Consider the following 24,635-nt stretch of genomic DNA (forward strand, 5'->3'; position numbering starts at 1 on the left):
TAAAGATCCTAAGCGTCATGCACTGGTAGTCTTTCTTCCGACTGCACAGATCTGTTGGTACACAGTCAGGCGCATGCAGATTTACTGCTCTCCAAATTTAATTGTAGCCTACAGCTTCTTCCCTAATCTATTTTCAATAACTCCAAACTCATCTCCCTCTCCACTTTACCTTTTGCTCTCAATCATTTTGTATTACACACACCTCCTCCTCTCCCTTGATTGATCAGATCCTTATCTGCCTGTTTGACCTCCAGCTAAAACGAACCAAGTGTACAACAGCAAAGCTTTTTTCTTGAGCACGTTCACACAAAAGAAAAGAGCACAGATTGTTCGTGTTTGTACTATACCAAAAATACAGAAAGTAGTGTAAAATCCAGAAAAGACCATTCTTTGTGGTTAATGAATGCACTTCTGTAAAAATTGTAGGACAATAGGCCTTTTCTTTAAACATGACCAAAATACATGTGTGTAAAATAATATGCCATGTGAATTTATCTAATTGGAAATGTGTTTTCAAATAATAAACATGTTAACAGTCTGTATATTGACATTCATGTGATACATTCATAATGATCTATAGGCATTTTTCTTTAAAGTAAAAGTAGGAAAATCACAGATGTAAATAATCATATTAATTATGGCTGCATTCCATTTAGCTGCTTCAGTCTCAGGTTCTCGGTATTGTGCATGGTGGCTCATTGTCACACTGACATGGTTTACTGGTACAACTGAATCTTGTCTTATCTTCTTACATTCATGATTATTTGTCTTATTTGCCAAATAATTATTTAGGGAATTAAACAAGCCAGAAAAATAAACCAAAAGATTAAATAAATCAGTGATTAGATTCTTATCTGCCAACAGAAACTGATCAGCTGAGACCTGGCATCCTCATATCTTACTTCACCTGTTGCTGAGTTTGAAAGTGCACTAGCAATGCATGTGTAAGAAAAGTCCTTGTACTTACAGCACAAAATGATATTACACTGGGAGATGTTTTAATATGATTGCTGGCACAGTTAAGTAAACAGGAGAAAAGTCTGAAAAGTCTGAAAGTATGAAAAAGCAAAAAGAACCTGATTTGGTGATTTAGAAATAGCTCAAAGGCATTAAAATGAATTGGACATCTTACTTGTTGACTAAAAAACATACGTTTGTAAAGCCTTTTAGTACTAAGTCAAGCGTTTAGTGGCTAGAATTGCTTGACTTCCCTTAAATATGGCACGGCTAAATTGACAGGACTACCCCTTTAAAGAAGTCCGCTACATAAAGGGACAGCCCATTTCACTAAAAAGGGGAACTCTTTGTCGTTTTTTGTGAGATTTCCTATTATTAACACAAAAAAACATCTCCACAGAGGAAAACTAAAGGGTTATTTTTGTAAATCTCTTTACCATGGATATCACATTACAATAAAAACCAACACTTAATGACTTAATATCTTTACAAAAACGGTGTTCACCCCTTTTGGGCGTTTCTATTTTTAGCATCAGCTGTTGCAATACAAAGATTAGCTACTCAACGTATTGTTTCGCAGATGTGGGGAGCACACTCCCGGCTGTGGTGAAAGGGCGGCGTTGGTCTGAAGCCGAGAAACGAGAGAAATGAGGAGGAATATGTCGGTGTGAGGACGTTTCTTTGTGTTCACGACAGCGAAGCTTATATCGGTGAGTAGCCTTTATGTTGACAGAGAAGAGGTCGTGAATGCGGGCGTCTGTACTCACGGACAGTGCAGGCAACACCTACCGTTAATGTAAAATCCCCAACTACTCTTAGTACATCAACAACTTACTGTAGCCTAGCTAACTGTCTACACATTATTTCGTGTAATGACATTGTAGTAAACAGTCAAGAGAGGCTAGCTTGTTTTAATTAGGAACGTGAACGAGTGTAGCCCGTTTGCGGAAATTCCTTTTTTGCTGCAAACTTAAAGAGAAAGATGAAGCAACCGAAAACCGTTATTCAGGGGCGGCTACTGTTGGCGTTCCATTCGGGCGCTCATACACACACAATCACACACACTGACGGGCCTTGCCTCCGTGTGTCAAACATTTTCTCGTGGGGACGAAACAAAAACACACTGCTTGTCTCTTGTCGTCTGTCAGAAATGACCATAAACCAAATATACAGTATTTTTCCATGGAATGTTACACAGCTGTGTACAGTAGGCTACACACAGTGGCGTCCAGCTCTGAAGCAGCAGTGGTGTGCAGATTTAACCGCTGGACACAAAGAACAGAGAGATTCTTCTTGTATCAAATCATAGGATGAGATCATTCAGAAGCACCAGTCAGCCTGCACACACACACACACACACACACACACACACACACGCACACACACACACACACACACACACACACACACACACACATGCTGTATGCACTTTGACACAAACACACGCGTTAATCACTATTAATAGCAAAGTGAAATCACCAGATATTTTGGCTGTCTGGGAACAGATCCCCCTTTATCCTTCCATCATAACTTCATTGAAATGTCAAACCCCTGCTGCTGCTGCTGCTGCTGGTGATGATGATGATGATGTCGTTGCCTATGAGAGTAATGGTTAGCTCACTTTTTACAATTTCCTGAAAGCTTAATTGTGACCTTTGACCAGGGGAAATTACCATTTGGAAGACTGGTTCATGCTAGGTTTTACACCCCCATGTGCTATCAATTTCATGTAGCAAGGCTTGATATCACTTATTAAATAATGATTCCTGTGTGTTATGAGTTAGTTGCATAAGGTTGTAGTAGGACTCTCCCAGGGGATGCTTCTGATACTTCAACCTGTGGCAAAATGTTGGCCTAGAGGGTAGAAAAGTAGGCCTGTGACCACAAGGTTATAGGTGTTCCTGAAAAAATCAAGCAGTGATATAAACTAGAAGTGAGGGTCTGAATTTTCCTCTTTTAAATTGCCTTTGGACAAGGCAAATACTCCCTGACCTGCTCATATGCTAAATGATAAGACAATACACCTTCCATGTTAACCCTGGCATGAAACTTAACTGGATAGCGAAAAAAATAACGATACTTTATTATGTATTTTCCCAAAACATTATTGGTGTGAGTATATTTATTGTGATAGTGATAGCCTAGCTGTTGAAGTACTTAATTATCAGCTTAATTATTCTAGTGCAGTCTTGAATGTAATGTAATGTAATTTCAGAACATCTGTAATACAAATCAGTGTGATAGGCATAATGTTGTTGCACTATTTTGATTTTCCTTACCAGTGTTTCTTTCTTTAATACATTCCTCAGCGTTCTATGCGAACATATTCAACACTAATAAGAGTCTATTGTCATCAAACATTTAGCTTTTGGCCGATAAGTTTTCCTGCCAGGCTGAGTTCTTTGCTCCTTAAAGCTGCCCTATTATGCAAATTTCCAGCTTTATGTTCTAATTCTGGGACTCCACTAAAAGTAGCTTTGCATGATTCAGCTTTCTGGAAGCCTGCCGTCATCCTCTTGCCAGTTATAAAAATAAACTGTAAAGTTACACCCAATAGGTATAATTTCTCGTTATTGATATGAAATGGCAGCTTCTCAAATCCATATACACGTACGAGTCCAACTGTTCCAGAATATGAGAGTAGACAGCACAAAGACCCGCAGCAACAGAAAAAAGAGCCGAATTTGTCTGTTTGGTAAACATTAAGCTCATTACCTGCTTACTGGGTGACATAATGATGAAATAGTCTTTCAATCACAAACCATGTACAAACACTTTTCTTTATAATCATCTGTAAATAAGTGTAAATGGAGATGGAAGCAAAGCCCTGAAATACTGACTGAAGTGGAAAATATCAGTCAGCAAATAACAAAGGTCATTATAATGACATTGCAGGTTAGGTCATATTGTTAAAATTTAATATGATTTGTTTGCATATGGTAAATGCTGAATAAAAATTGAAAATAAAAAGCAATTAACAATATACATCAGCTCTTACTCTTCATACAAGTTTAAAAAAAAGATTGTATAGCTTTAAATCACAGCTTTCTCAGAATCGTAACTTTGAACAACAAAAATATTTTTCATTGCGATAACCTGAAAAAATTATATTTATTTTTCAACTAGCCCTTAGACATCTCATTGTTGCCCGGCCATGTATTGAGACAATAAAGACAATTTTGTGCAGTGCTGACGAGCAGATTTAAACCACCTCTATTATGTTATAAACTACTATGCTGATACTTCACAATCAACCAATGATTTGCAGATCGAACTTACTTTGTAATTTGGAAAAATACATTAATGAATCATTGGATCATTGATCATTGGATTGATACATTATTCCAGAACGTTGGATCGTTACACCCCTACAACTCACAGTTCAAATAGGCCTACTGTATTTGCAATGTGTTTTAATCAAAGATTTAAGCAGATAAGTCAAAAAAATGATTTGGGATTTTAAAATGTATGGCTGAATGGGTTCTCAACTCATGCCGTTAGACTGGACCAAGTTAGTCATTGGTGATCAACAACTGCACAGGCTGTTTGCACTTAGTCCTATAAAGCCTAATGTTGCTCAGGGTTTTAAAGATCTGGGTATGAAGTCTGTCATCATTGGAGGAAATGTGATGAAGAGGCAGCTTCAGCTTGACTTCTCTGAAGTAAATTGAAAACAGAAATACCCGTAGTGAATAGCTGATGTTTCATTTATGTGATTCTGTTGTTCAGTATAACAAACTTATTTTTTTGAATGAGTCTGAGAAAAGATGTCTGGATAGGGACGCTGGTTTAGCTTAGTTACTAGAGCAGGCGCCCCATATACAGAGGCACAGTGCTCGACGCATCGGCTGTGGGTTCAGCTCCGACTCGCGGGCCCTTTGGTGCATGTCATCCCCCCTCTCTCTTCCCCATTTCCTGTCAATCTTCAGCTTTCCTTTCCAATAAAGGTGAAAAGGCCAAAACAAACAAAAAAAGACATAATATATATTGCATGGCCTAGACTACGTCAAATAAGAATCAGGTTGAAACACAGGACAGAAACAACCTGGGTAAAATTATGGCTGAGTTGGGCAGATTGCATGTAATGCATACTAAGCTTGTACTTGTGGGATGAGATGTACAACTTAATCCGAAAAAGCCATATTAAGCCATATTTATATATGTTAGCAATCATGGTGCAAGAATTAAGGTCTGATTAGTTGTAATACTTTCATATGCATCTGATTCATGACACCCTTGAAAATGGATAATGTTGCCAATATTGCTGGTAAAGTATTGTCAGAACCTTCTGTAATTGCTCCTGCTCACAAAAGATAGTCCTTAAGCGAATCATTCCTTTCACAGCTGTTTTGGGGACAAAAAACAGCAATCTGCCTCTCCAGTCTAGCCAAAAGGCTTATATTTAGGAAAATAGCCTATATCTTTTAACTGGCCAAGCCAAAGGTAAAATACAGATCTGATAGTGTCTAGAATCCATGAAGAAAGTGAAGTGACAATTGTCACTTGTAAGCAGCCTGATAGCTTTAATATAGGTTGAACTTGTTGAACTGCGTTTTAACACCTCCTTTTGATGATTGATACGTGTTGATATCAACACTATGTACAGGCTGGGGTGTGAACCACTGTCTTCCTCCTTTGTCTTGTTCTGCAAGATTTGTTGCTGCTTTGTTCCCATGTGAAGAGGGAAGTCCCTTTATCCTTTCCCATGCAGAAACAAGGCACTTCTCAAGAACCCAGCGAGGTTTCAAGTAGATTAAATGTGACGTTCAAAACACTTTATTGTATCATTGTAGAAGTTAATTCACTTGTCTGTATATGGTCGCCGATTTAACTGCTGAGCTAAACTGGCGCCCCTAAAGTGCAATACTTGGACTTTGAAGGGTCAAGGTATGCATCCCAGTTCCATCTGTAGTTAGTTTTAGCCAACAAAAGCACTTTTGCTAAGGTTAGGGATGGTAATGGGGATGGTAATGATTAGGCTTAATGTTAATATCTCAGGCATTAAGACCATGGGCGTTCCCCAACCTTAACCAGATGCTTTGAATACCTGAACATTTTCATAAAAAATTGATATAGCCATAGTAACTTTGTAAGGACATTGTTAAGAAAGTACGATATTTTGGCGGAAAACAAATGAAATTTGTTGTCTGTGAAAATTTTACCTATACCTTAAAGAGAGGGTATTATGCTGTTTCACATTTTAAGACATACACTCACCGCCACTTCATTAGGTACACCTGAAAAATCGAATACAGTTCTATACAACAACACTGCCATAGATTCTGCATTTATGAAGTTTAGTTTTTGTTGGCTTTTGTTTTGTTGTCTGAAGTGTGTAAATTCAATTATGTTTATTACTGAGGCCATAGTTAAAGGTGGTGTTGTACTGAACTAAATTCTATTGAGATGTTTCTCAAATTTTTTGTCCTCCCTATTTACGTACATGAGGGGGCCGGAGTATTAGAAACACCTCTGAATGCAGCTCAGTTCAGCCTCACCACCAATTATGACCTTGACTCTGAAATATTATTGAATTAACACCTCTATGACAGCTTAGAAAAAAGCGTAACGTAAAAGCAAATCTTATGGCTGAGCTAGTGTATTGAATTTCATTACATTTCTCAGGTGTACCTAATGAAGTGGCCAGTGAGTGTATTTTAAGATGTCGGATGTCCAGACAAAACGTGGGTGAAGTTTCACATCTGTAGTTAAAAGTATGTTGGAGTAATCCCCAGGCTTCTCAGCTCAGTCTGCAGGCTGCTGTGAATGCCAGGTTTCAGACAGTTTTTTTCTACACACTGCACTTTGTGACGTTACAAAGTGCAGCATCAGCAGGCTGCGGAGAGCTGGCCAATCAGAAGAAAGTGGGCCTGTTTCAGAGCTGACTGAGTCGCTTCAGGCAGAGGCTGTATGAGGGCCTGCACAGAGCACTGTAAATCATGTTAAGCTACTCCACAGGTATCACAGAGGGAAATATGAAGCTTGAGATTTGAATAATACCCCCCTTTAACTATCGATATTTTTGGATCCTGTTGAATACATTAATTAGAATTTCCTTGTATGTCAGGAAAACATAATGTGGTTGGTATATCATTTCCTTTAGAACTGATTTGATGTTGTTGAAGTAATTTCTCAGAGAAAGCATGTGTTTCTGTGCAGCTTAGCCAATAATACAAATCGGTTCACACATCCGCTAATATGAAGACTTGTGTGTGTTTGTTATGTGTTAATCAGGGCAAAGGTAATTTCTGCCCTGCCATATACAGGCCATTTATCAAAGCACTACTTTGTGCTCCAAGTTGAGTGATGTATAAAAAACAATTTTAATGACTCATGTTTTACATCATTGTACATAATGATTCAGTTCTGAAGTACTGGATTGTGCTAATAAGGGTAAACTGCTATACCTAAATGGAGGAGCTCCATTTCTCCATTTGTATTTATTTTTTGAGAAGCTTATTTTCAGGGGTGTAAAATGTTTAGTTTAATTCAAAGCAAAAAACAAGAGTAAAGAATTTAGAGTTATTGGCATTGGGGGTAAACATGGCACAGTGTTTTGCACAATGTTCTAAGTTTGTCCTTTGCAGCCTTGCTAAGCCCTCTGAAACATCAGGGCCTGTAAAGCCATATAGCCAGGCAGCCACATTGGTCAGATGACTAACTTTGGTTGGACCCAGCAAAATTTCCTTTACCAAGCTTCCACTCCCAAAGGAATTTGGTTTAAACCGTGTCTGTGGATTATTTTAGTCTCACAGAATGATGAGTGGTGTCTCAGAGAGTTGAGTTTACTCCACTGAGAGGGAAATGCTGACACACTATACACAGTTGTGTCCTGGCATGGCTACAGTCGGCCTCATCAGGCATGACTGCCGAGAAAGCTGGTGGCAGGTTCTCTGATTTCATGTGATTTGTTTTCCTTCACAACACTAAAAACCCTTCAATGGCATAGTGGCACACACAGTTGCTTTGTGACTTTATGACAGAATACTAATTGACTGAAGAGGCTTTTTAACGTCAGGAATCTGACCTGGAAATTCTTTGCCCAACCTGGCTGTCTGGCTGCTGCTGAGTGACTGGCTGGCTGGCTGGCTGGCTGGCTTTGGAAAGGAAGGAAACATCTTCCTTCCCTCCATTGTGCTGGGCAGGAAAGGATGGACCATAGCCAGCTGACAGCTGTTTCCTGGTGGATGAAGGAGGAATGGGTGTGTGGGTGTTGTGCTCGTAGTGAGTGAATGTGGGTTTTTTATTCTGTTGTAATGTTGGATGAGAACTAGAAATCTGAAGGTTTCACAGTGAGATGGAGATGAGGGAGTTTTGTTTCACTTGGAATTGCTAAACCATTACTACAAAATGTTTGTTGTTTAACACATCCAGTACATGATCAAATGTCCCAACTTCCAGGCAGCCATTGTTTTGATCTTAAATCTGTTATTTTTTAGGAAAATATTTGCATCTAAGTTGTGGAAGCTCAGCTGTCTTGAGATGAGTTATTTATGCAAAATTAATGTTTTTTTTATGCGGATAAGGCTACCTGTGGCCTTTTAATGGAGTACAGTTAGGCTATGCTAACATTCAGTATTGCATCCCAAAACTGCAGTTTTGGTGAGGCCTATAAAAGTTGAATGCATTTCTTTCCTCAACAACATGAAAGTTTTTCTAAATATTATAAATCACGACTTGCTCCATGTTTGCTACACTGAGTCTTTTTCTCTGCCTTTATTGCTGCAGTTCTACATCTCTCTCTGTATTTTATCACCTCAAACAGTCTGTCTGCAGGATGGTGTAAAACCTGCCGGAGGAATGTGTGCTTTGACGCCCACGATCTTACTCATGTGCATGTGCAATTTTAGTGCTCTTTCACTTCAACCTTGATTGTACTCTTTCTGCATCTTCAAATGTTGCTAATCAGGAGAAACAAGTCTATAAAATGGAATCACAATGTTGATTTCAGGTGTCACTCTTAGCCACAAGCAGATGATGGTTAAAGAAAGAAAATCACACAGTGGGTAGTGTTAAACGATGCTAATTCTGTAACGATTTTTGACATGATTTTAATGTGTACTTTATGGATCGAAAAAGCTGTAAATATGAGGTCAATGTAGAAACAACATTGGCAAAAACAGCAAGCACAAGGTAAAAGAGCAGTGTCTATTATATCAACTCAACACCATACTGTAACATTTCTATCAACTCTGTCCTTATGTGCCCTCGCTTCCTCTCCCTCACTCTTCTGTTTCCGATTTCTCTCACCCTCCTTTCTCCCTCTCTGCTCTTGCTTCCCTCCTGTGTCTCGTTCTTTCTGTATCTCTCTCTCTCTCTCTCTCTCTGGCTCTCCAGCTGTGGTGTGAGATTTTTGCATGAGCATGACCTAGCATGACACTTTTAAAAGGTACAGTGTGTAACCCAGCAGATGGATTGGCAAAACATTTTTGGTATGTTTTCATTGGTGTATAATCACCTGACAAAAAGAATTGGCTACCTTGGAATGAGGTATTTATATCTACAAAGGAAGTGGATCTTTTTCCACTGAGTCTGCCATGTTGCATGTTACAAGTACATCTCTTACATTGAGCCTCTGCTGTACTTCACTTGTGTGGTAAAAATACACCACTCTTCTGTTAAACCTCTCATATTCTAGCAAAGAGATGTGTATTTTTGTTTTGAAAAAGCCATAATTGCAAACTACAGTTATCCATCTGTGTTGAAGCCATCATATTTCTCTGCTGGCTCTGTGGTTATAGTGGGCCTCTGAGAGTAAACGTCATTACACTGGTTTCTGCTATGAGGCCAAAACCAAGCTCACCAAGGCTTGTTTTAGCTGCTTTTCCATCCAGTTGTGATATCTGTGCTTTGCATGACTAAGAAAAGAGCCAATAGCACCATAACAGAGTTTTTTCTGCTGTTTAAAACTTTTTGTCTCACCAGTTTTATTGTAGCGGCTGCTTCTTTTTTACATTTTTTTTTTTTAATTATTCTTCATTTTATTTAAAACACGTGATCTTACAATAATAAGGGAGAGAGTCCATATCCTGTTAGAACAACTCTTTACAAATATTAGTAAGAGTCTATTCTTGGTAACCAAGGTGGCTGCATTTCCTGGCCCTGCGTCATTATGAAAGCCACAAAAGCCTTTTGTGGTTGTTACCTGCCAGCTCAGTGTGGGTTGACAACTCAGGACAGTTGTGTCTATGTGTATTTCAAACTTGTTTGGATTAATTATTATTTACACAGTCTCAATTAAAGCTCTTTGCATTAATAAGTCCCTGAGGACTATTAATTCCTGCCAGTCTTCACCAGTGTCTCTTTCCAAAATACAGGGTAACTGAAGTAATGGATGCCGATGTCCTATGTGGTCCTAATGACCTTAATGATTGCATAGACTGTTAAAATGACAATTTCCTGTTGTTTGCAGAAACAAGTGTTGTTTCAAATGACGATTTCAGATGTGTACTGTATGGATTACTGTAATACACATGAGAAAATTACACTGTGTAATCTTCCACATGTCTATAAACATTAAATCAAAAAAGAGTCACACATGGCTGTATATTTGAGCAGCTGTGTTCATATTTATAGTTCAAAAGAGTCAACAATAAGTTAACCTTTAGTGCATCATGACAGGGAGATTTGCTATGATTGTCACAACCTCCAACACGCCCACGTATAATGTATGATAATTTTCTTTCTGCTCACAACCAGTTTCCATAAGTTGGCAAGGCAACAAAAATACCTAAAGTCTGTTTGGTATGCCCCTGATTAACTAGGCAGAGTGCACTTGTCCTTATATGTTACACTGGAGTTATTTACGTGCTTATTAAGCTCAACATAACAAGGTACTAATCAGTTTAGTGCCTAAGCACTACATACCAAAATAGGACCATAAACATTGTAGGTTAGGGTTATTTTTCCTTGCTTTGATACAACGGAATATATGAATAACAGCCTAATTAAAATTATTCATTGGTTACTCCCACTACCCCAAGTATTGTGCGTGCTGACATCAACCACACAATTATTTATGATCATATCAGCAAAGGAAGGAATTTAATCAGAAAGTTTCTCCTTTAGCATGGTTGGGTTCTGGTTACTGGATGTATTGACCAAAATAAACTTCCAAGAAGTGCTGAAACCCAACCAAACGATGCCTGATTTGGATCTTTTTTGTACACAGATGTAAATGAAAAAAACCCACACAGTTTTGATGTTGTTTTTTTTGCTTGTAGTCAATGACCAAAACTGTTTTTCATTTTAACATGTGAGTGAGAACAGCTACAACAAATGAAATGTATTTGTGCAAAAAATGTTGGCAATGCTTCCATTCACATGGAACAGATGCATTACTTTATAGGTTTCACTCATACTCATAGACTGCATAAATAATGGACGTAGTCTCAGTGACGTCACTCATTGGTTTCTGTAGAAGCGTTTTGAAGCCCGAATTGCGCCGGCCATGTTGGAAATGCCAGAACCAGCTAATCCAGAGGCAGGCAAAGAGGTGGAGCGTGAACGAGCTGAAGCGTGAACGAGCTGAAGCCTATGGCTGAGGACTATGGGCGGGCTGCATGAATCAGCCAGCTATGTCTATGAAGCTAGGCTATATGCTCCTCAGCATAGTTAGCGGTTATTAGCCATAGACTGTATAAATAATGAATGAGCTACTTTCCCAAGAGATTCTGTTTGTGACGGTGACTGATTGCAGGTGTTTAGTTATCAGAAGAAGAAGCGGACCCGCTGCTCGCTTGCCCGGTGAGATAGCAGCGAGTTGACATGTAACGGAAAACGGGAAATAACCGATCTTCTCAACACTACGGCCCGCTGTAATCTCTCCGGGGAAAAGCCAACAACTCCTGACTTCTATATACTGGCAAACGATTAAATTAATGTTTGATAAACACTGAAGTGAGCACAGTATACCAGCTACTTAGTGCTAAAAAATATATCGATACAATTATACTCGCATTTAACTCACCAAAAAGCTGGAGCTCAGACTTCCTGCACGGCCATAAAGTTCCATAAATCCCACAGAGAGACAGATTATTTGTCCAAACTTTGAATGAAAAAATCCCCAAAAGGCTCCAACAACACAAACAGGTAAAGTCTAGAAGACAGCCCGCCGGATCCACCTGTCAATCAAGAGAGCCGGCCCCTATTAATTAAGGCTTAATTAAAACGGGTGTGTTATAACAAAAACTTCACCCCCCTCCCTTGAACAATAAAATTAGCTATTTATAACAAACGATTTTTTGGACCAGGCTGTAAACATGTTTATTTCTGCTGTAAAAAAATTTCCCACCTGCTGTAATGTTATTTCTTGGTTTCTGAAGCCACCCTCAAGTGGCCACTCAGGGAACTGCATGTTTTTCCATTCCGCATTGGCTTCATTTTTCAACACCAGAGGTTGCCGCTTGCTCATACTGCGTCAAAAGATGGACGACATGACAGCTCCTCAAGAGTAAAGCCAAAACATTTCGAGTGCCCCCTGCTGACTGGCTGCAGTAAATGACGCAACATGCCAGCGCCTATTACAGGGGCTATTTTGGCATCACTTTTGTACAATGAGAGCAGATGGAGATGCTCCGTCCATCTATATATACAGTCATTGGTTTCACATTAAGGGTAATGGTATTTCTAATGATATACAGTATATATACATTTTAAACTTGCTCCTAAACTCCTTTTTGTTCCGTGGTTTAATTTTGCCCATATTGCATAAATACTTAAGTAAGTATTCAGCTGTCCTAACAAGATGCAGTTACAGTAATAGCTGTTAGACTTTGGCTCTAAGACAACAAACTGTTATAAAGGGTCTGGAAAAAAACATCAGCTTCCCTTTATAATAGTAAACTGTTCCACTTAAATATGTTTTAATTTAACTTTTTTACTGTTGCAATATCATATATTCCGCTTGTTGTTTTCTACTGTAGATGCAACTTAAAAGCTTTCCTAATACCCTGCTATGTGTTGAAGGTTGGCTTAAAGTGTGCCTCATCTTCTCTAGTTTTTGTCCAAATATTTTTTTTCATTTATTGGTCTCCATGGTATGATAAAAAGCAACAAAAAACCTAACCACCTCTCTTCCTTGTTCTCTCCCACCCTTCCGTCTGTTGTTCTCTCCCCTGTATTTTCATTCTCTTTCTCTCTGCTGGTCCTCCATTTCAGCCAGGTGTGTTTCCTCAGCATCCCACTAGCCTACTTCCCACCATTACCACCACTGTTGAGGTAGCCATGGCAACCAGCGCTGTGCCAAGTGACAACCTGCCAACGTACAAGCTTGTGGTGGTGGGGGATGGGGGTGTTGGGAAGAGCGCCCTCACCATCCAGTTTTTCCAGAAGATCTTTGTGCCAGACTACGATCCCACGATAGAAGACTCGTACCTTAAACACACAGAGATAGATGGACAGTGGGCAATACTGGATGGTGAGTGTGTTTACATGTGACTGCAACTGACAAATGCTGATTTTCTCTTCAGTTTATAGATTTTATATTTCAGTTGATCATGTCTAACATGGACCTATGAGGGAACAATGAATTTGTAATTAGGCATCATTCCATGTTTTTAACATCCCCCTGTAAAGTTTAGCTTTTGTTGGAAACATATACAGCTCTGGAAGGAATTCTATAACCATTCAACCAAACCCAAGAAGTCAGTTTTACAGCTGATGGGAATGCATCTTTGTGTAAACTTTTACGTTATGTTGTGCTTCTCGCAAGGTCTGAACTATTGTGACATAGTTTTTGTGTAAGGGTAGCCTAGGTCTTAGGGTGACACTCAAGGAAAGATAACTGGGTTACTGGGTCACCAAAATCTACAAGCGTGTCTCTCTTAAGAGAGAAAGTGCGGGGGTGGAATTGATCACACAAGACGTGAGGAAACAAACTCTTTTTCTGACCATGTTCTTGCAGAAATTTTAAGCAGGTCACAATAACAAAATTCATAACCTCATTGTATTATGATAATTGCAGACTGATTCAGTTTTAACCATTATTAATACATGTGCCAAAGCTTTAATTTAGGAGGGGTTCAAACCTTAATATTTAGAATAACTATTACTAATTATTACAGCTTAGCATGCTTAATAAGTCATTGTTAAGCTGAATCATATGCAGGTGGTCAAGTAAGAAATTAAAAATAATAAAAATGGCATATTTACTCATACAAAATATATAGTCCTCCAACCCCCTTTCAGATATGCATATCATGTGTGTATTTTAAATTCAAAAGTCATTAAAAGAAAGACACTTCTTTGTAAAAGTGACACATGTATTTCTCTGTCTTGGCAGTGCTGGACACAGCCGGTCAGGAAGAGTTCAGTGCGATGAGGGAGCAGTATATGAGGACAGGAGACGGCTTCCTCATCGTCTTCTCTGTGACAGACAAGGCCAGCTTTGAACATGTTGACCGATTCCATCAACTCATACTACGGGTCAAGGACAGGTAGGTTACAGCAGCTCAGCAGTGCAACACTGTTTTCAATGCACAAACACAACAAAGGAAATTAAGGAATGGTTTGGGAACATTAGGGCATTGTGAGCAATGTTAAAATTTAACAAAAGTATTTTGATGCCAAGTAAACTTAAATGAATAAACAAAATATACTAAGCCCTACTCGGATAAATACAGTGTCAAATAAGCTTTGAAAATCTGCTTAAGGAACACCTTCTTACAACCCTTTTTTTCTTTCCATCCTTTTAGTTATAGATATATGTGATGATATGTGATATATGAATGACTGTGATCACATTTTACTCACCAAGGTCATTGCTGTGATCTTTGATTGTCAGTCCTTGTAATCTTAACCAGATTATTTTGACATGGTAAATATAGTAAGTCAAAGTTACAGAAGGTTGAAGCCAAAGTTACCCAAAGAGGAAGTATTTTGTTTTGCACCAATTAAACTTCTGTTTAAAAATGTTATAAAATCTAATAAAATTCCTACAATAGGACTTGGTAAGAAATTACTGTTAAGGCGCAGTGAGCTAAGTCATATTAGCATTTTAATGGCTTGTTTGACTTTCCCTAAATGGCAGCACAAACTGATTGTTTTACAAAATTGTAATAATTTATTTAAGGCATCTTTTCTCTTACATTTATGCCTGTGGCCAATAAAACTGAGCTTGACATGGAACAAATATAGAAACCGGAACGGAGCAAGTTGAAGAAAGTCTATATTATATTCCATACAATTTGTGTAGCATGTGATGCTGTTTCTTTTTTTTTTGCAATAATTTTTTTATTGGGGTTTTCCAAGGTCCATACATTCACTTAAATGTCTTAACAAAACTCTCTCTCCCATTTGTCTGTGCGTTATAATCATAGCATACAACAATGTACCTCAATCTCTATGAATACTTCAGAGGCAAATGGGGACTCACTGGACATTTACCAAAAGAAATAAGAAGAAGAAGAAAAAAAGAAATTAAAAAGAAAATAAATACAGAAAATAAATGAAATACTGTTGAACTTAAATGGGGTGCACCTCCATGATACTCAGATTCCTCAGAAGGATGTGGTGCTGTTTCTAATCCAAATTTAGATTTATATCAGGTCATTTAAAATAGTATTTTAACCACAAGACAATAATAAACACTCCTTGAAACCATTGTTACTCATTTATGCGGGAACACATAAGATAATGTGATTGTGTTATCTTGTCTTCACAGGGAGGCCTTCCCCATGGTGTTGGTGGCAAACAAAGTGGACTTAGTCCATCTGAGAAAGATCACAACTGATCAGGGCCAAGAGATGGCTGCAAAACATAGTGTAAGTCGTTAACCTTTCCTAAAGTACTTGTTCTTTGCTCATTGTGGGCAGAGACAAACACTGTTCAGTTATTTATAGTGTTTTTTCATATAGGGATGCAATGAATGATTTTTATTTTCAGTCCAGATACCTGGGCTGTGGGTTTTCAATAAATATGAGTACTAGTGTTTTTACAACTGTTATTTCTGACCAAGTAATCTGTTTGGACGAGAAGTATTCCAGGAGTGCTGACTTACAGAACAACATCACTGGGACTTTTCACTCTATGTATCACTCCGCCTTAGCCAAGCGTTCTGAATACTGTTAGTTAACATTACAGCGGACCATGTATGTCTACATTAATCAAACTACATTATCTTCAGCCAAATCACAGCAGTGCTGATAATTAGTACATCACTCTCTCTCATGTCATATTAATTAATTGATCTGCTGTATGCCTTATTTTGTGGAAGAGACTGGGCTCATTTGTTTATGTACAAAGCAACGTGAGGCCTGACTTAACATTGCTTTACTTACTTTTGAAGCAAAATGTAACAAACAAATAAAAATATACAAAATAATTCATAATTGTGCACCAGCAACTTGGTTAAAAACCTTCAGGAACTACAATTCATGTGTAAAATGATATATTTTGCAGTGCTATTGCCAGCCCTCTAAGCATCTGTCTTACAGGTAGCTTCCTCCTTCTTCCATCAAGCAATCCTCCTGGGAGCTGCTGACACATGACTTAATATTGTTCCTCAACATAGCATTGACATGACTGCATATCTCAGGAATTGGCCCCTGTTCTCACCAACACCCGATTTAGCTTTCTGAGTTTGACACATAGTCAATATCAGTATTGTTGCATCCCTACTGCAGGGTATTTGATACTGTGTAATTTTGGTAATAATGTAACTTCAGCTTTGCAGGCAGGAAGAGAGGAATCTGAGTAGCCAAGTTTATTTTGCTAGAGAGGTATTCTGGGAAAATGACAGCTCACTCAGCCACATGCAGCTTCTTATTCAGAGGAAATTATGTCTTAGGACTTTTTGTGTCACACTTTGTTTTTCTTCACTATTTTGGACTGAAGTCGCCCCTTTAATTTTGGCTAATAAGGGCAACACACTGACTGGTATCACACAAAGCTCTTTCAAGTGTCATTTCATGACTGGTATATCATCGGTCAGAAAATATCAGTATCAGTCTTTGATTTAGTGAGACTTCATTAAGGAACACATTTTAATTGATACAGGTTCTGTCCTGAAATTACTTCCTAATACATCGAGGTCATCAGCCACGTGTTAATTTTAACAACTTTTGTTTCCTTTGGCGTTTGGTTGTTTCATTCTTCACGTCATTTCATATTTCAGCCATATGTCTGTAGTAACTACCACCACTCTACTACCACTCATGCTAAAATTTGGAATACTTCCTTGTTCTTACAGATAACTTATATTGAAACCAGTGCCAAGGATCCTCCAATGAATGTTGACAAAGCCTTTCATGAGCTGGTTCGTGTTATAAGGTAACTCCAGAGATTCACTTACTAAAACAGCAATTACACTGCTCCAGGACATAAGTGATGTCCCTTAAGACTTTTGTTAGAGAACAGATAATAACGTTGTCTTGACTTAAAGCATATAACCCTTTCCAACTTTATTTCAGTGTATAGTTCACATCTTTGGAGTTAAGTAGTACTTAGAGTGTTACACTGGTATGTGAGGGCAGTAAAAGTGTTTTAGTAAGAGTGGAAAGGAAAAGTCCCAGAGCTATTTCCTGTCTTGATACTCGTGTAATTTCAGAAGAATTTGCTTTCTGTCCATGTTTTGTATGTGGTCATATCCTGTTTTAAGTCCTTTTCTTTTTGCAAGGACCAATAAGCAACAAGTTGGCACATCATTGTATTAGGGTCTTGAATTAGGTACTAAAATTCACTTCTAGATTCACCGCTGTATTTTTAAAAAAGAAAAAAAAATCCAGGTCAGGAAGAGGTCTCATTGTCCACATGCCAGGTCTGTAACTGACTCATGGGAAAACTCTTTTTTTTCATATTGTAGAAAATCTGAGGAGAGTTGACTGGTGAATCAATATTGCCCTCTTGTGGTTGGATTGTAGGAAGCCAGAAATGCAGGAGGTGGATAAAGAAATAATGATTGTGCATTTTTTTCTGACTGATGTGTCGGCAGAACGTTTCTATCCCCTTTCTGTCAGTTTAACTTGCCTCAGGCTGTCTTAAGCACTCGCCTATGCAATGTTTTATGTAAAATCTTTAACGAGGCAAGCTTCATTTGACATACATTTATAGCATCCATCTTAATTGTGATTTACAAAAGATTCACCTTGATTTGCTGGTGCAGAAACAACAGATGCTGCAAAGGAGAAAAGGAAAGGAGAAAATATTCATATGTGAGAGAAGAGAGAACTCCCACTCACTTTTTTTTGTTAGAAATACAATGTCTCACAGTTCTTAGACCATCATCAGCAGGTAAATCTCAGGAACAAAGAAAACTTTACCGAAGGAACACTTCAGCAATAAAGTAAATGTGCATAATGTCCCAGACCTAGCATGTTGAACTAACACTAGCTTTGACTCTGAAAATAACCACTGTGCCGAATGAACTCCTCTTTATATCATAAATAAAACATTATGAGTCAAGATGTTAAATAAAGCTGGATTATTATATTCATCCTCACTCAAACTGTTTCTCTAAAATAGTTTTCTCTCCTAAACCAACAGGCAACAAGTCCCAGAGCGAAACCAGAAGAAGAAAAAGAAAATGAAATGGAGAGCAGAACGTTCTGCAGGTTCTCACAGGTTCCACTGCGCCATATTGTGACCTCCCTTGGCCTCTGTGATCAATAGTAACATACACACCAACACGCACACCCACATACCTTTGGATATCAGGGAATTCCCTCGCAGTGGTTAACTACTGGAGCACAAAAGGGAGGGGTGGGGTCTATGAACGGCTGGATGGATCACAGGGACGGAAGGCGAGGAGAATCTGAAATGTCGGACTGATGTCCCCTCACCCTTCTCGATGCCTTGGAATGAGTGCTGTGCTCTCTCTCCTCACATTATGGTCCTTTCCAAAGGTCTTTAGATCCCTCCCGTCTGAATTCAACGCCGAACTACAGTGTCTGAGAACTGTTTCTTAATCAAGTGTAACTTTTGAACGTGGCACAAGAGAACAGACTCTGGGAGAAAAGCCAGAGATCCGACTGATCCTGATATTGGAACTTTAATCTTCTTGAAAAGGGAAGGATACGGGAGGAACTGGCGGAAAATGGCGCTTCATTTTTCAGGACTGACTCCAACAGCCTGCTGGTCATCAACTTTCCATCCTCAAACTCCTTCAATTTCAGGAAGAAAAGCACCTGTGTGATCTTAAGATATGTTGTCTGTGTTCTCTCTTTGTAAAGAGGACATCATAAAGGCAGGGCTGATGGATATGAGACTGTGACAGTGATTGTGGTGGTTAAAATAGATGTTGTGTGGTGTCGATGAGTGAGTCATTAGTTTGGTGAGTACATTTTGTACCTTGTGGTCATGTGATGCTCTGGTTTTGAAAAGTCAGTACAGAGAGGGTGGAAGGACGTGTCGTACCAAGCGAAAGAAATGTGATGTAAAGCCGAGAACTTGTGTCATATCGGTTGAAATATTGTTGAAATATTATAATTGTAATGACAGTGAGAATGGTCAGTGTACATGGTTACAGTAACATGTAAACATTACAGGGATAATACCAACACTGATGTGTCAGCGGCCATGTTTACACACACTCTTATAATTGGATCATTATCTCATCATTAACAGACAGTATATGAGAGCCACTTTACATCAAGTGTGTGAAAATGATTATGGTTAATGAAGTTTGCCTCTTCATACAGTGCCAACAGCATGATGAGTGCACTCTTCATCAGTACTGTATAAACAGTAGGCCTGATGTGTATTTTTCTCTTTGAAGTCTTAATAGATTCTCCTCAAGCCAAGTTACTTTCCATGTTCTTTGTTGTCTAAAAATATAGAAATTACAATTATATTTGTGATATAAAAAAATCTAATTATAGGTGGAAATTAATTGAATTAAATGCTGTTTTACAAAAGAGCTGTAGGAAATACAATAGTTAAGGGATAGTTAGAGCTTCATGTTTCAGATCTGAAACAGGCTGGAGAAGCTGATTTGCACTGGCCACTAACCAAAATAATGTGATGTCACTTTATCTCAATCTTGGGGCTTTTCTGACAGCGCCGCTGAATTCAGGACAATGATAAGAAGAGTGATGCTGAGTAAAGGATATCGCTCCTTTGGTTTGAGGAGGCCTACTGCAGCCCTGGGGACGCTTCAGAGTTGGACAGTCAGCGGGATGCTCCTGGGGCTTAAAGCCATGTTAACCTAGCTACATGCTAAGTTTAGTTGTAGGAAAACCACACACTCAAAGCAACAAGACATTCAGTGTATTCATGTTTGTAGCCGTGATGTGGATAGGAATGTACAATTTAATAACCTATGAAATGGCTCGTACTGTTAACGCACTAAAGCTTCAGTGGACAACTTTTTTTGTCTGGATGAATACGGTCTCTTGAAGGAAAAACATTTTTGCACTTTTAATACAATTTCTCACTTTCCTATTGGAATGTTCTTTTCTGTTTAAATCTGCAAGTGAATGAAAGGCACAGTCTAAATGTAAGATGAAATAACAAAATAAGCAAATAGATGATTAGTGTTGTAGCCTGTGTATGCCTTTTGCCTTGGTGATGATTGTAACAGAGATGAAATAAATTGGAATTCAATCATTGGAAAGGTATTGAAAGAAAAGTTCCATATTACTCTGTTTGATTTAAGGAGGTTGAGTTGTGAAAAACATATTTATGAAATGGCATACAAATTCACCTCAGCATGAAAGTGGGAAATCAACCTCAGCAAAAGAAAAGTATAATCAACATCAGCTGTTAAAGGGACCTCACAGAGAGTTTCCAGCAGAGGACGGAAAACATTGAAGAACTGAACATTGAGCAATGAAGCAACAGACTCTGGATCATAGTGGAGTAAAAAAAAAAATCTGAATGTGTTTAATGAAAATGTTGCATCATGTATGTTTGATACCATTTTGTATTATTGATATGATTCTTGCAAAGTGTTTTTTAAACAACTGAATAATTTATTACTGTCTATGTTACCTCAGCTTGTCCCAGACCTGGACAAAAAGCTTAACTCCCCCCCCCCTTTTTTTTCTTTGGGACTTTCAACGGGTTACAGGCCTTTTGCCTTTGAGCCTCCAGATCAAGAGACTATAAACATGTCACGGACCAAGATGAAGAAGTTTGGTCTGAGGCTAAAAAAGCAGAAGGACTTCTGCTTTACTGGATCTCATGTGGATGGCCTCACAAGTGAAAATATAGTCACACAAGAGTAAAAAGAAGTCAAGTTTGTTGTCCAAGTTGTACTTTTGATTTTTCTTTTTCTTTTTCTTTTTTGTTCAATGTTAAATTCCTGTGAGGAATAGTTTGACATTTTGGAAAATTCTTACGTAGTCTTTTTGATGGACAGACAAGAAGTTTGATAAGCACTCTTGTTTCTGTTATTTAGCTTAGCATAAAAACTGTAATCAGGGGAAAAAAGCTAGCCTTGTCTGTGTCCAACTATGAAAAATAATCATCAACACAAACCCACGTAAAACTACAACTTGATAGGTCCTGGTTTGCTGATTGAGTTACTTTTAGACAGTGAGAGGCTAGCTGTTTTCCTGGTTCTACTTTTTATGCTAGGCTAAGCCAGTCGACTGCTGGTTGTAGCTTAATATTTAGAATACAAAAGTATTATCAATCTTAATCTATCTCTCTGCAAGAAACTGAATAAGCATATTTCCAACAATTTACAATTCCGCTATGAAGACTGATTTTGTTTACCAACCAGGTGTCTACTTGTTTAAACGTTTTGGTTTGCGGCCCAAATTAGTTTGAAATCAACAGTTATCGTTCCTGAATGAGTCGTTATCGCTGGTACAAAGAAACCTGCTGATTTATTGTGCTGTCTTCACATTTCAGGCAGACCAAATACAAATGCTGAAAGTGATTGTGAAAAAAATTTGACCATTGATTATTAATGAGCTAAATTAAGCACTTTTATTTAATCAGTTGGTGAGGTAGCAATCTTTTTAAAATAGACACCAAGTATTGTGAAAGTTAAGCAATTGATTTACATTGTGTATGTCCTGAAATTTTGTCAGAAAGTAAAGGGGCTGTGTAAGTTTGGATTACACAAAGCAAAATTTGGAGTTGTGTAGTGTGTGTTTTTGGACAGGTCTGTTGTGTTCTAAGTGGCTGTGTCAGACTGAGGAGCTAGACGAGGCACAAACAAACTGTGGCCTTTTTCATCTAGCCTCAGGGGTCGATTATATTTCAATAAAGAAATACAAGTATTGTGACTTTACATGTTTGATTGTGTTCTTTAAGTGGGTACCTATAAAATGCAGAGCCACGCACTAACTCACTGCTGAATGGCCGGTGATAGAAGCGGTGTACAACAGCCACAGCGAACACGGGTGAACATGTGTTTAGAGATTCGACTTGCCTGTTCAGCAGAAGCTCCCCTCATTAATCTTTGGAGCCGTCAAGGTCCATTGAGTTCAACACGGTGAGAATGCTGAAAGCACCTTTTGCCTCATTGATTTTAACCCCTCTGGGAAGAGAGGCAGGCTCAGCACACAGCAGGTACTGCATCTCTCCCATTGATTTACATTCATGTTCTCGTCAGTGAAATTGGTACAGAGTGGTGCTCACATGAGATGAAGGGCAGGAGCGCTGCAATATGATGTTCAGGGTTATATAAGACAGATATAATTTCTAACCTTGACGTATAAATTAAAGGAAAACTTCAAAGTAGGAGATGGAGATGGAAATCAGCTTGCAAGCTAGCTTCAATTCAGCCTTTTTTTGCTCCGAAGAGTTTCCTACATATAAATATAATCAGTAATAATGTGCGCTGGGATGGACAAACCAGAGTCCCGTTAAGAAAATACATGTTTTCCAGGATGTAGACACAGAATGCAACACAATTGTCATGTACCTTAAAGTTTCAGTGCAATTCAGGGGTCATACCACTAGGGGTCAGCACTTTACTAACTCCTTGTCCTCTCTTATTACTTGGGTTGCAAAAATAAATGTTTGCACACTTCTACTACTTAAATATATGAAAGAATCAATTTTCTGAAAGATTTTCTGTGACAGGGCTGTGACATCTGTTTTTGCATGTTTAACAAAACAAAATTAATGCATCCATTTTCAATAGCTTGATTTTAATACAAACACCTCATTTAAATGCAAATACACAGTACGGAAAAGGGCCTGTTAGGAAATAAGGTCATGTGTAGCATACTAAATATATTTTGTCAGGGAGAAAGGAACCAATTAATTGACTGAGTGACATTGTTGAAGCCACACAGAGATCAGAGCCGAATGTAATGAGAGATGTTGTTCCTCAGCTGTCCTCTTACCACGCAGCACCTCGCTCACACCGTGCATCACATCACTGCTATGTCATGTGAAATTAATGAGTCCCGGCTGGAAAATCACATGTTCCCTTCCACCGCCTTTACATCGCTTTTGTAATCATACAGCACTTCAGTTTCAATTCCATGGTTCTGATTCTATTTATATAAATTAGACACATTTGATTCATCTCACACATGCTGCACATCCCATGTGCTTTATTCAATTACTCCTCGAAGACACCTCCTTCTTGTTATATAGGGACCTGGATCAGGTTTTCTATTAATCTTTTTTGTTTCTTACCTTCTGCTGTGTATCACCACTGACATCCCATTGATAATGCAGCTGCAAGGTTTTGCTCTGTGCACCTTCTTGCTGGGTTTGTTGCACTCTTGCAGATTTCTCACCATCTGCTTGGATTCATCTTGGCAGCATTTCAAGAGCAGAGCATCACCATTTAGTACGACTTTATGCTCCTTGATTGCTACAGAAAGTCAGGATTTTAGATAGCATTTCAAAGGAGAAGTGTCTTGATTTTGTCGAATTTTGTATCATTTATTTCAAGGATAATGCAGCTCAACAGCCTCTATTCCAAAGTGGGTGTGCGCGTTTGATTATTTGAATTTAGTACTGAATGTACTAAAAGAGACAAAAGTGGCTTTGCAGATGACCTCAGATTTGTCTGAGTGAACTTGCAGACTTAATTTACTGTGCAGTCTGATTGCAGCATAAAACAGCTTGCCTTAAAAGGTCTGATTCATCTGTGATTCAATCAAATAGTGTGTTTGTGTGCTTTAAAGCTCTATGATCACAGCTGCTTCGGCGTCAAAAAAAAGGTGTCATCTTTCGCAACCAGCTGCTTTTAACCTTCACATCCAGTCACATTTAATATTCACTTTCATTAATAACAGGTTTACTTCAGTAATAATAAAAAGCAGATGAAACGTGACGTTTTGACGGCCAGATTGTCACACATGAAATAATACGGGGGAGAGACAGTGGTGGAATGAAGTCATGTGTTGCTGTTGGGGTTTAAGGATGCAGGTGGAGAAGAAAAGATATGTAAATACAGTGATGGAAAATATGGCACAGCAAGCAGGACACACAACGGGAGCCAGGCAGAATGGAGGTGTATATGTTTAAAAATCCTTGAGAGAAATTGAGTGTCTTCTCTCTTTTCTCTTGAGATAACAGGGCAGCAGGACAGACAGATATAACCATTAACAAGAAGCGGGGAAGAGAGCAAAGCGATCACACAAGAGAAAAGGCAGAGGGGTGGAAATCAATACATTTTTTCATTTCATTTATCACTGAACCATTTTGCTGAAATCAACCATGAAAGGAGAACAGACAGAAGATGTGCAAGGAATTTAAAAATTAAAGGTATAATAAGTAGGATTTTTCCACACACACATTCAAACTGGGCCCGTCCTCCTGGGCTC

The 24,635-nt window shown here is 38.5% G+C and overlaps 1 protein-coding gene across 1 annotated transcript; it reads left to right on the forward strand.

Annotated features, from left to right (window-relative positions):
• Nucleotides 1–1,550: 1,550 nt before the first annotated feature.
• mrasa (muscle RAS oncogene homolog a) lies at nucleotides 1,551–22,135 on the forward strand. Its single transcript, XM_069662695.1, has 6 exons — nucleotides 1,551–1,667; nucleotides 13,117–13,375; nucleotides 14,240–14,393; nucleotides 15,620–15,719; nucleotides 17,147–17,226; nucleotides 18,439–22,135. The coding sequence occupies exons 2-6, from the start codon at nucleotides 13,183–13,185 to the stop codon at nucleotides 18,536–18,538; spliced, it is 627 nt and encodes a 208-aa protein (XP_069518796.1). The 5' UTR covers nucleotides 1,551–1,667; nucleotides 13,117–13,182; the 3' UTR covers nucleotides 18,539–22,135.
• Nucleotides 22,136–24,635: the final 2,500 nt, after the last annotated feature.

This window comes from Semicossyphus pulcher, unplaced genomic scaffold (genome assembly GCF_022749685.1).
Source record: "Semicossyphus pulcher isolate SPU_LCO1_2020_fin unplaced genomic scaffold, fSemPul1.0.p SCAF_15, whole genome shotgun sequence".
Lineage (NCBI taxonomy): Eukaryota > Metazoa > Chordata > Actinopteri > Labriformes > Labridae > Semicossyphus > Semicossyphus pulcher.

What these genes read in the sequence shown, in the direction of transcription:
- mrasa (XM_069662695.1), top strand. Translation starts at nt 13,183, where the DNA reads ATGGCAACCAGCGCTGTGCCAAGTGACAACCTGCCAACGTACAAGCTT. An exon ending in ACAGTGGGCAATACTGGATG is followed by an intron (nt 13,376 to 14,239) that starts GTGAGTGTGTTT and finishes CTGTCTTGGCAG; the next exon opens with TGCTGGACACAGCCGGTCAG. An exon ending in GAGCTGGTTCGTGTTATAAG is followed by an intron (nt 17,227 to 18,438) that starts GTAACTCCAGAG and finishes CTAAACCAACAG; the next exon opens with GCAACAAGTCCCAGAGCGAA.